Below are 12,728 nucleotides of genomic sequence, written 5' to 3'. Positions count from 1 at the left end.
GTTTGTCTCCTCAATTATGCTTGTGATAATGTTTTTGGTGCAGAGAAACTCCATACCAAATGCTTTGTGTGTGTAAAGGGCTAGAGTGTTTTTCGATCTTAATTTAGACAGGTGGAAAGTATAATGTTTTCAAGTTAGAAAAGGTGAGAACAGCAGTGCTTGACTTGGACTCAATAGGTACCGGTACTCAATTTTGGGTGCCAGTACTGTTTATATTTAGGTGCAGGAGCTCCACAATACTTTTGAGCTAATATTCTATAAGAGGAACAAGAGCTCAAGTAGCACAACATTTGAGGTGCTTGTACTCCTCTCTGGGGAGCTCCTGCCCATGTCAAGCACTGGAGAACAGAAATGTTGTGGCGGTAGAGGTGGGATTATGCACTTAGGAGACTGCAACACTACCGCCACACCATGCTCCTTCACAGGTACAGAGCCTATAAAATGTCTTCACCCCATTTAACTTTTTTCACATTTTCTTGCTTTAAAAAGTGCGAATGAATTATATTTAGTTGTATTTTTTCATCATTGATCTTCACAAAATACTCCATAATGTCAAAGTCAAAAAATATTCTACTCATTTTTACAAATTAATACAAATTAAATAACAAAAATATAGTCGTTACATAAGTATTCACCCCGTTTGTTTAGGCAAGTCTAAATTAGTTCAGAACTAAAACTTTTCAATCACAGATTTAAATACAAAGACCCAGGAGCTTTTCGAAGCCTCATAATGAAAAGGGCAGTGATTGGTAGATGGGTACCAATAATAAATCAGACATTGAATATATCTTTAAGCATGGTCAAGTTAATAATTATGCTGTGGATGATGTATTAAACCACCCACACACATCAAGCATGGTGTAGTTGCATCATGGTATAGGTATGCTTGACATCGGCAAAGACTGAGGGCTTTTTCAGAATGAAAAGAAAAGGGATGGAGCTAAGCACAAGCAAAATCCTAGGAAAACCTGCTTCAGTCCACTTTACACCAGACACTAAAAGAGGAATTCACCTTTCAGGAGGACAATGACCTACAATATATATACAAAGTACATGGACACCCCTGGACACCCCCTAGACACCCCACCCCAAATGAGTGGTTTCGGCTATTTCAGCCACACCCATTGCTGACAGGCATATTAAATCGAGCATACAGCCATGCAATCTCCATAGACAAACATTGGCAGTAGAATGGCCTCACTGAAGATCTCAGTGACTTTGAACGTGGCACCAACAAGTCAGTTTGTCAAATGTATGTGCTGGTATAGCTACCCCGGTCAACTGTAACTGCTGTTTTTGTGAAGTGGATGCGAAGTGGTAGGCCAGACAAGCTCACAGAATGGCACCACCGAGTCCTGAAGCGCGTAGCACATAAAAAAACACAAGCCTAAGATCACCATGTGCAATGCCAAGCGTTGGCTGGAGTGGTGTAAAGCTCGCTGCCATTGGACTCCGGAGCAGTGGAAACGCGTTCTCTGGAGTGATGGATCATGCTTCACCATGTGGCAGTCCGACGGACAAATCTGAGTTTGGCGGATACCAGGAGAACGCTACCTGCCCCAATGCATAGTGCCAACTGTAAAGTTTGGTAGAGGAGGAATCTGGGGCTATTTTTCATGGTTTGGGCTAGGTCCCTTAGTTCCAGCGAAGGAAAATCTTAACGCTACAGCATACAATGACATTCTAGACGATTCTGTCCTTCCAACTTTGTGGCAACAGTTTGGGGGAAGGCCCTTTCCTGTTTCAACATGACAATGCCCCCGTGCACAAACCGAGGCCCATACAGAAATGGTTTGTCGAGATTGGTGTGGAAGAAGTTGGCTGGCCTGCACATAGCCCTAACCTCAACCCCATCGATGAATTGGAACGCAGACTGCGAGCCAGGCCTAAACGCCCAACATCAGTGCCGGCCTTACTGGTGCTCTTGTGGCTGAATGGAAGCTGCAGTCCCCGCTGCAATATTCCAACATCTAGTGGAAAACCTTCCCAGAAGAGTTGAGGCTGTTATAACAACAAAGGGGGGACCAACTCCATATTTAATGCCCATGATTTTGGAATGAGATGTTCGACGAGCAGGTGTCCACATACTTTTGGTCATTTAGTGTATCTGGACATTAAAATACTTTCTGGACTTCCCTTTGTTGCTGCAATAACACTCTCCAGCTCCAACATCCTAACCAATAACAAGTTATTACTACTGATAATGGGATTATGAAATCATAAACGGACTCATTATGCAACTAAAACGAGCTCAAGTCAAATAGTCTCCAACAGATTAATGGGCAAATATTGCACAATACAGTGGGCAAAGCTCTTTTGAGACTTACCCAAGAAGACTCAGCTGTAATCGCTGCCAAAGGTGATTCTAACATGTATTGACTCAGGAGGTGAATACTTATCTAATCAAGGTATATTAGTGTTTTATTTTTCATTTATTTTATTTTGTGGAGATCGTTGACAAAAATTGCAATTAAATCCAGTTTAATCTCACTTTGTAAAGCAACAAAATGTGAAAAAGTTCAAGGGGGTGTAAACGTTCTATAGGCACTGTAAGTGAGACCAATCCGTCTTCTACCTGGTCTTTCCCTTCAGCCCCAGTGATTCTAAATGAGCTGAACTGGACCCAGGCGCTGGAGAAGGTGTTTATGGAGAACAGTCAAGAGGATCCTTCACTACTCTGGCAGGCATTTGGTAGCGCCACTGGGGTCACTCGCTACTACCCAGGTACATGATGTTCTTATTACAGGACATACAGGACGCCCTCATTACAGGAATACAGGATGCCCTTATTACAGGAATACAGGATGCCCTTATTACAGGAATACATAGGGCCTCCCGAGTGGCGCAGTCGTCTAAGGCACTGCATCGCAGTGCTTGAGGCATCACTACAGACCCGGGTTTTATCCCGGGCTTATTACAGGAGTGCAGGATTCCCTTATTACAGGAATACAGGATACTCTTATTACAGGAATACAGGATGTCCTTATTAGAATTATAGGATGTCTTTGGTCCTTTCCTTTACAACAATGCAATATACTGTAAAGCAATACGAGTTTACTTAAATGTGAATGGTTATATGAATGGTTGGAAATATGCTGGGTTGTGAAACTAAGCTTAATGTCAGCAAGTCTGCACAATTGAAGTGTTCCATAATAACCCCAATCTGTCTCATATTTCTGCGTCCCAAATGTCAGCCTTATTTTTAACCAGGGCACCCTATTCCCTTTATTGTCCACTATTTTTTACCAGGGCCCCTAGTACTGCACTACAGTATTTTGGGAATAGGGTACCATTTGGGATGCACTCACTGAGTTTCTAGCTATAAACCTGTGATTTATCTATCATTTCTAGGCAACAATGAAGTACCTTACTGTGATTTGTTTCAATTAAAATTGTAAAAAATAAACTAAAATAGATTTTTGGCAAAGAACAATTTCTCAAGCTAGTTTTGCTAGGACTGTCTGGGAGGGGTCTGAGTGGGGAGGTGAAAACTAGCTGTTACTGGCAGAGAGGTTTGGAACTCTCTTGGTCTACTAACTAATTTACTGCAAACAGCTCTTACGCGTTCTCATAATATTCACAATTTCACAGTGTTATTCCAACCTCATGGTGTGGAAATATATATAAAACACAGGAAAGTCAGGTTTTTGCACTGGTCCTTTAAGCATCTACTTCCTCAAAGAGGGCTTACTTGTAGGTTACAAAAACTCAAAGGAAAGTAATACCAGAAAACCTATGAAATGTAAATACAATATTTGCTCCATTGTCTTATATATATCAAATATTATCGTCTGGTAGCATACTGGTAGGGGAAAATAAAAACTGAAAGTTACTATTCTATATGTTTTTATTGCCTTATCTGTAGCCACACCGTGGAGGGCCCCTGATAAGATCGACCTTTATGATGTGAGGAGAAGGCCATGGTATGTGTTACCTATTCTGTTCTCTTTTAATAAATGATTTTGATTATGGCTGAAGAGTTCATTTTGAGAATTCTTCATTCTTTTTCATAAGGTACATCCAAGGGGCTTCATCCCCCAAAGACATGATCATACTCGTTGATGTGTGAGTTTTCTAATTTAAAGTTCCAATAACTTCAGTACCAAAATGACTGGTTACATTATAAGAGAGTGCAGTGTGTGTGCGTGCGTGTGTGTGTCTCATAATACCTGTCCCCCCTCAGGAGTGGCAGTGTGAGCGGCCTCACTTTGAAGCTGATCAAGTCATCAGTGATGGAGATGCTGGACACTCTGTCTGATGACGACTATGTCAACGTGGCCAGGGTGAGTGTGTCTGTGATAGTGTGGTAGTTACTGTAGTTACACCTGGGATTGACATTTCATTGGTTATACATTCGTTTTTTTTGAGAATTCTATTTCATACTATTTTTATAGATATCAGCACAAAACATGTTGCACAACCTTAAACAACACAGCAATCACTCATATGAACGGTTATTCATTTGTTCATAACCAATTTCCTCCTTCACTAACAGTATTTATCTCTTGCTGTCTATCTCGCCTGCTCTCTCACTGTCTTTATCTCTTGCTCTCTATCTAGCCTGCTCTCTCATTGTTGTTCCTCAATCCCACTTCTGCTCTGTCTTTCTCTCTCCTTTCTTGTTTCAGTTTAATGAAAAGGCAGAGGCAGTGGTCCCTTGCTTCAAACACCTGGTCCAGGCCAACGTTCGCAACAAGAAGATCTTCAAAGAGGCTGTAAAGCTCATGCAAGCTAAAGGCACCACAGACTACAAGTCTGGTTTCCACTTTGCCTTCAATCAGCTACTAAACGTAAATGACTTCAAGCTCAACACTGAACGACCGCATTCTGTACAAGTGATACCTAATTCTTTAGGGCTCCTACTATGAAATAGACAAGGACATTTTCCAAAGAAAATGTGTGTGCTTGCAATGTTGTTCTTTGAGCAAACACATGAAGGACATTTCATTACAGATAACAGGCCAACCAGCAGAACATTTAAGAGTGGCTCTCAATGACTCCGTGATGCATCGTGCATAAGAACAGCCCTTAGCAATGGTATATTGGCCATATACCACACACCCTCTTGCCTTATTAGTTAAATATACTTTACAGTTACAGTATCAACCTTGCCTTCCTCTAAATCACCATGTGCGTTAGTTAACGAATGTGCACCTTGGGATAAGAGACGGCTGAGAGTGTAATGCCGTACGATTGCAAACATCAGTAACTATACATTTTGTTCAAATTTTGACTGAAATCAGACTTTGTAGTAACGTTTTGTACACTCAGTGTATATGCATATTATATATACAGTTGAAGTCGGAAGTTTACATACACTTCGGTTGGAGTCATTAAAACTGGTTTTTCAACCACTCCACACATTTCTTGTTAACAAACTATAGTTTTGGTAAGTCGGTTAGGACATCTACTTTGTGCATGACACAGGTAAGTTTTCCAACAATTGTTTACAGACAGATTATTTCACTTATAATTCACTGTATCACAATTCCAGTGCGTCAGAAGTTTACACACCGTTGACTGTGCCTTTTAACAGCTTGGAAAATTCCCAAAAATTATGTCATGGCTTTAGAAGCTTCTGATAGGCTCGTGGACATCATTTGAGTCAATTGGAGGTGTACCTGTGGATGTATTTCAAGGTCTACCTTCAACCTCAGTGCCTATTTGCTTGACATCATGGGAAGATGAAAATAAATCAGCTAAGACCTCAGAAAAGAAATTGTAGACCTCCACAAGTCTGGTTCATCCTTGGGAGCAATTTCCAAACACCTGAAGGTACCACGTTCATCTGTACAAACAATAGTACGCAAGTAAAAACACCATGGGACCACGCAGCCATCATACCGCTCAGGAAGGAGACGCGTTCTGTCTCCTAGAGATGAACGTACCTTGGTGCGAAATGTGCAAATCAATCCCAGAACAACATCAAAGCACCTTGTGAAGATGCTGGAGGAAACAGGTACAATGTATCTACAGTGCCTTGCAAAAGTATTCGGCCCCCTTGAACTTTGCGACCTTTTGCCACATTTCAGGCTTCAAACATAAAGATATAAAACTGTATTTTTTTGTGAAGAATCAACAACAAGTGGGACACAATCATGAAGTGAAACAACATTTATTGGATATTTCAAACTTTTTTAACAAATCAAAAACTGAAGCATTGGGCGTGCAAAATAATTCAGCCCCTTTACTTTCAGTGCAGCAAACTCTCTCCAGAAGTTCAGTGAGGATCTCTGAATGATCCAATGTTGACCTAAATGACTAATGATGATAAATACAATCCACCTGTGTGTAATCAAGTCTCCGTATAAATGCACCTGCACTGTGATAGTCTCAGATAGTGTGATAGTCTCTTAAAAGCGCAGAGAGCATCACGAAGAACAAGGAACACACCAGGCAGGTCCAAGATACTGTTGTGAAGAAGTTTAAAGCCGGATTTGGATACAAAAAGATTTCCCAAGCTTTAATTAAACATCCCAAGGAGCACTGTGCAAGCGATAATATTGAAATGGAAGGAGTATCAGACCACTGCAAATCTACCTGGCCGTCCCTCTAAACTTTCAGCTCATACAAGGAGAAGACTGATCAGAGATGCAGCCAAGAGGCCCATGATCACTCTGGATGAACTGCAGAGATCTACAGCTGAGGTGGGAGACTCTGTCCATAGGACAACAATCAGTCGTATATTGCACAAATCTGGCCTTTATGGAAGAGTGGCAAGAAGAAAGCCATTTCTTAAAGATATCCATAAAATGTGTCATTTAAAGTTTGCCACAAGCCACCTGGGAGACACACCAAACATGTGGAAGAAGGTGCTCTGGTCAAATGAAACCAAAATTGAACTTTTTGGCAACAATTCAAATCGTTATGTTTGGCGTAAAAGCAACACAGCTGAACACACCATCCCCACTGTCAAACATGGTGGTGGCAGCATCATGGTTTGGGCCTGCTTTTCTTCAGCAGGGACAGGAAAGATGGTTACAATTGATGGGAAGATGGATGGAGCCAAATACAGGACCATTCTGGAAGAAAACCTGATGGAGTCTGCAAAAGACCTGAGACTGGGACGGAGATTTGTCTTCCAACAAGACAATGATCCAAAACATAAAGCAAAATCTACAATGGAATGGTTCAAAAATAAACATATCCAGGTGTTAGAATTGCCAAGTCAAAGTCCAGACCTGAATCCAATCGAGAATCTGTGGAAAGAACTGAAAACTGCTGTTCACAAATGCTCTCCATCCAACCTCACTGAGCTTGAGCTGTTTTGCAAGGAGGAATGGGAAAAAATTTCAGTCTCTCGATGTGCAAAACTGATAGAGACATACCCCAAGCGACTTACAACTGTAATCGCAGCAAAAGGTGGCGCTACAAAGTATTAACTTAAGGGGGCTGAATAATTTTGCACGCCCAATTTTTCAGTTTTTGATTTGTTAAAAAAGTTTGAAATATCCAATAAATGTCGTTCCACTTCATGATTGCGTCCCACTTGTTGTTGATTCTTCACAAAAAAATACAGTTTTATATCTTTATGTTTGAAGCCTGAAATGTGGCAAAAGGTCGCAAAGTTCAAGGGGGCCGAATACTTTCGCAAGGCACTGTATATCCACAGTAAAACGAGTCCTATATCGACATAACCTGAAAGGCCTCTCAGCAAGGAAGAAGCCACTGCTCCAAAATCGCCATACAAAAGCCAGACTGTGGTTTGCAACTGCACATGGGGACAAAGATCTTACTTTTTGGAGAAATGTCCTCTGGTGTGATGAAACAAAAATAGAACTGTTTGGCCATAATGACCATCTTTTTGTTTGGAGGAAAAAGTGGGAGGCTTGCAAGCCGAAGAACACCATCCCAACCGTGAAGTACGGGGGTGGCAGCATCATGTTGCAGGAGGGACTGGTGCACTTCACAAAATAGATGGCGTCATGAGGAAGGGAAATTATGTGAATATATTAAAGCAACATCTTAAAAATCAGTCAGGAAGTTAAAGCTTGGTCGCAAATGGCTCTTCCAAATGGACAATGACCCCAAGTATACTTCCAAAGTTGTGGCAAAATGGCTTAAGGACAACAAAGTCAAGGTTTTGTAGTGGCCATCACAAAGCCCTGACCTCAATCCCATAGAAAATTTGTGGGCAGAACTGAAAAAGCGTGTGCGAGCAAGGAGGCCTACAAGCCTGACTCAGTTACACCAGCTCTGTCAGGAGGAATGGGCCAAAATTCACCCAACTTGTTGTGGGAAGCTTGTGGAAGACTACCCGAAACGTTTGACACAAGTTAAACAATTTAAAGGCAATGCTACCAAATACTAATTGAATATATGTAAACTTCTGACACACTGGGAATGTGATGAAAGAAATAAAAGCTGAAATAAATCATTCTCTCTGCTATTGTTCTGACATTTCACATTCTTAAAATAAAGTGGTGATCCTAACTGACCTAAGACAGGGAATTTTTACTAGGATTAAATATCAGGAATTGTGAAAAACTGAGTTTAAATGTATTTGGCTGAAGTGAATGTAAACTTCCGACTTCAACTGTACATCACATGCAATTTGTAATAAGACTTTGCAATTAATTTGATCAAAGGTTAATAAACTGAATATGTGAATACCGTTTAACATTATAGTAAAACCATGTGCAATAACTTTGTCAAATTAATGGATTCACATACTTAAATTACAAGGCAATTGTAACAACGTGTGTGTAGGTGGCAGGGAAGTCAGGCGCAGGAGAATCGAACTTGGTATAAATGGAGTCATTTAATAAACTATAACAAAACTCCAAAACCAAAATACAAAATAAATAAAAGTGGGTACAAGTACCCGTCGCGCACCAATACATAATACACGAACATACAAACAAACAATCCCAGACAAGGACATGAGGGGAAACAGAGGGTTAAATACACATGTAATTGATGGGATTGGAACCAGGTGTGAAGGAATACAAGACAAAACCAATGGAAAATGATAAATAGATCAGTGATGGCTAGAAGGTTGACGACGTCGACCACCGAACACCGCCCAAACAAGGAGAGGGACCGACTTCGGCGGAAGTCGTGACAGCAATACTGACATTAACAAAACCTAATTCTAGGCATATAAATCCTAAGGTTAACTTACAAGACAAAGCATGAGCAAATAGATGCCTACTAGACCAGAGCCCTAGAAGCCTGGGAAATGAGAATTGATCAACTTTCCTCCATAGACTGGAAACAGGATAAGAGAGAGGACAAAGGAATTTAATTCCATCCATAACATCTTCAGGTGAAACTCTTTCAACCCACAACCAACCATCATAGACCAATCAAACGCTACCAAGTTTAGCGTGACCTGACCACCAAGCCCAATCTCCACAGGGTGTGACAGCATAGATTCTAAAGGTTTGTGTGGGGGATGAGACCAATTCCAGAGACGACCATAAAACTCTTGCATAGAGTCATTTAGAGTTCATTCTTTATAGAGACAAGTTACTACAGAGACCATACATCCATATAGATAGCATCAGAGTTACCCTCAGTGAACAAATTTCAGATAGATACCAAACATGGATACTATAGTATTATTATATCACACATTCAATAGTCAGTCCTCTGTATACTGTAACAGAGAGTATAACATTTTGGCTCCTCATAAGGGAAATGGCTGTCTAGTCCTTAGGCATTGTCCTTTGTGCCTTCCTTGTGTTCCTGGCCATTTGCCATGCGGACCCAGAGGTGAAGGCATTGTCCTTTGTGCTTTCCTTGGGTTCCGGGCCATTTGCCATGCGGACCCAGAGGTGAAGGCATTGTCCTTTGTGCTTTCCTTGGGTTCCGGGCCATTTGCCATGCGGACCCAGAGGTGAAGGCATTGTCCTTTGTGCTTTCCTTGGGTTCCGGGCCATTTGCCATGCGGACCCAGAGGTGAAGGCATTGTCCTTTGTGCTTTCCTTGGGTTCCTGGCCATTTGCCATGCAGACCCAGAGGTGAAGGCATTGTCCTTTGTGCTTTCCTTGGGTTCCGGGCCATTTGCCATGCGGACCCAGAGGTGAAGGCATTGTCCTTTGTGCTTTCCTTGGGTTCCGGGCCATTTGCCATGCGGACCCAGAGGTGATAGAGAGCACATAAATTAGGGCAGAGCCTACAATGGTAAGAAAGATAGCAAACTAAATATGTAAAAACTAGCTAACAAAGGAAATGACAGTGTAAAAATGATAGTTATACAAAGTCAAACATTTCTTAAAAGTATAAACATTTCTGTGATTAAATAGTTCGTAACTAATGGCGAAAAAAAGCCCTTTTGACTGGAAAAACTTATTTTTTGATTGGCTGGGCCTGGCTCCCCAGTGGGTGGGCCTATGCCCTCCCAGACCCACCCATGGCTGCGCTCCTGCCCAGTCATGGCTGCGCTCCTGCCCAGTCATGTGAATTCCATAGATTAGGGCCTAATGAATTCATTTAAATGGACTGATTTCCTTATCTGAACTGTAACTCAGTAAAATCGTTGAAATTGTTGCATGTTGCGTTTCTATTTTTGTTCAGTATAGTTGTTTAAGGTCATACAAAGGCAGAGTGCAGTATCTGCATTTTATGGGTCATAGGTCAAATCAGTGGTCATGGTTGATATGCATAACACATTACTTCATAATAAGATAAAACATCAGTGCATTATCACATACTGTGTCTACCTACAACATGCTGAATTTGGCTGGACAGCAAATACACTTTAAGACATTTTTCTCAGTTTCACTGTTTGCATAGTTACTGCTCATTGCCTTTGTAGGGCATCATAGTGAAAGCCATTTTAGGGGAGCAGCTCATCTTATTCCCTATATAGTGCACTACTTTTTACCAGATCCCTATTTTTAAATAGGGTGCCCTTTGGCCCTCTTGCCTGCTTTATTCGTCACATATTTACTTTCTGTGTTAATCATTCACTTGCTGTGTTTTGTATTAATGTTAGCACACACTCTTTCTGTTTCTCTTTCTAGAAGACGAATGTCCCGCGAGCTCACTGCAATAAAATAATCATGCTGTTCACTGATGGAGGAGAGGATCGAGCTCAGGACATCTTTGAGCAGTACAATTGGCCCAACAAAACGGTCTGTTTCTCAGAAACAAAACACACACACAAAACATTTCAATCACTATTTCATTGGTAACTTCATTCTTCCTTATTTATTGATGACTTCATTCTTGGAATCCATAAAGGCATCACCAAGGCTTAAAACATTCCTGCTTATTTCCTCCTGATTACAGGAATCTTCCAAATGGGATTTCTGGTCAAAGGATACCACAATGGACATCACAGTTGGCCGTGTATCTCTGTGTTAATGTCCCAGAATATAGATGAATGGGTTCTTTGAATTCTCTTTCTCCTAAGGTGCGGGTCTTTACATTCTCTGTGGGGCAGCACAACTATGATGTCACACCCTTGCAATGGATTGCGTGTGCCAATAAAGGTGAGTGGGATCTGTGCAGGGGCTATTTTTCCTAACCAGCATCAGTGAAGATCCCTCTTAACTTGTCCAAAAATAGATGCCGTAGGGGATTGTAACAAAATGGCCGTTTTCATTTCCTTGTGCCCTAATACACATGACACTTGTTTGCTTAAGATAAGTTACTGTAGCCTTTCAGTTTATAACCCATAGCCTAGGTTATAAGCGCCTGATACACAACATCCATCTTCACTCTCCCTCATCTGTGCCATAATTGTGAGCTCTGTTTCTCCTCCTATCTCTCTTTTTATCCCCTCTCTCTCTCTCTCCTCTCCAACTCTCTCTCTCTGCTCTCCCTCTAGGTTTCTATTTTGAGATCCGCTCCATCTGTGCCATAAGGATTAACACCCAGGTGGGTTTGTCTAGTGCCTCTTACACAGCTGATCCTGGGTCAGCCAGTTCTCCTCCTGGCACTGCTTCCTGGAATTGTTGTTGTTTGCCGGAGACTGACTCTACTGTAGCGTATATATTATTACCCTGAGGTTATTACTCTGAAGTGTTTTCACTTACAGCTGGATGACAGGCAAAGATATCAAGTTAGACAAACTCCACTGAGCATCTTTCCATCAGCAACAGCACGTAGTCATGTGAAATACTTTTCAGTTTCCTGTGTAACATCAGCACGGAGGCGTCCCAAATGGCACCCTATTTTCTACATAGTGCACTACTTTTAACCAGAGCACTGTGTGCCCTGGTCCAAAGTAGTGCACTATAACGGGAATACAGTGCCATTTGGGACACAAGCTACAGAATGTGTAACATCAGAATTGCTACACAGCTGATGCCTGACTGTTTGCTATTCCTGTGTGTTGTTACCAGGAGTACCTGGATGTGCTGGGCCGCCCCATGGTCCTGGCAGGCAGCCGTGCCAAGCAGGTTCAGTGGACCAATGTTTATCAGGATGCCTTGGTGAGGTCACCTAGCTCTGAACATTCAGCTATATCTAATCTATAGCCTGAATGCCAGTCTGTTTGTGCAATCATGCCAACTTCATTGCAGTCAGTCACTGTTTGGTATGACATTGAGTGACAAAGAGTTGGCATGATAGCACAAACAGACTGGCACTCATGCTAATTAATCTACATTGGGCTTAAAGGGCGACTGCACTTCCTGCTTTGGCCACATTCTTTATCAATGCTCATTAAGAAATGCTAGCGGCCATGACTGAAGGCAAACAAGAGTTGTCTTGGGGGTGTGGTTTGAGGTGGATCTTGCTTTGGGTTTGTCTTTGCCACTCAATCACAACAAACA

The 12,728-nt window shown here is 41.7% G+C and overlaps 1 protein-coding gene across 3 annotated transcripts in view; it reads left to right on the top strand.

Moving 5' to 3' along the window:
* Window positions 1–12,728, top strand: part of LOC139370785 (voltage-dependent calcium channel subunit alpha-2/delta-2-like) — an 86,381-nt gene that overhangs the window by 50,933 nt on the left and 22,720 nt on the right. For all 3 annotated transcript variants that reach the window (XM_071110547.1, XM_071110546.1, XM_071110548.1), the window contains 9 exons: window positions 2,593–2,724; window positions 3,866–3,923; window positions 4,015–4,065; window positions 4,184–4,283; window positions 4,629–4,790; window positions 10,971–11,081; window positions 11,363–11,441; window positions 11,780–11,829; window positions 12,297–12,386. In XM_071110547.1, coding sequence (XP_070966648.1) covers window positions 2,593–2,724; window positions 3,866–3,923; window positions 4,015–4,065; window positions 4,184–4,283; window positions 4,629–4,790; window positions 10,971–11,081; window positions 11,363–11,441; window positions 11,780–11,829; window positions 12,297–12,386 — 833 coding nt within the window. The remainder of the gene's footprint in view (window positions 1–2,592; window positions 2,725–3,865; window positions 3,924–4,014; window positions 4,066–4,183; window positions 4,284–4,628; window positions 4,791–10,970; window positions 11,082–11,362; window positions 11,442–11,779; window positions 11,830–12,296; window positions 12,387–12,728) is intronic.

Source organism: Oncorhynchus clarkii, chromosome 17, assembly GCF_045791955.1.
Source record: "Oncorhynchus clarkii lewisi isolate Uvic-CL-2024 chromosome 17, UVic_Ocla_1.0, whole genome shotgun sequence".
Classification (NCBI taxonomy): Eukaryota; Metazoa; Chordata; class Actinopteri; order Salmoniformes; family Salmonidae; genus Oncorhynchus; species Oncorhynchus clarkii.
The sequence above is the reverse complement of the archived record's forward strand: the minus strand, read 5'-3'. Positions and strand labels throughout refer to the sequence as shown.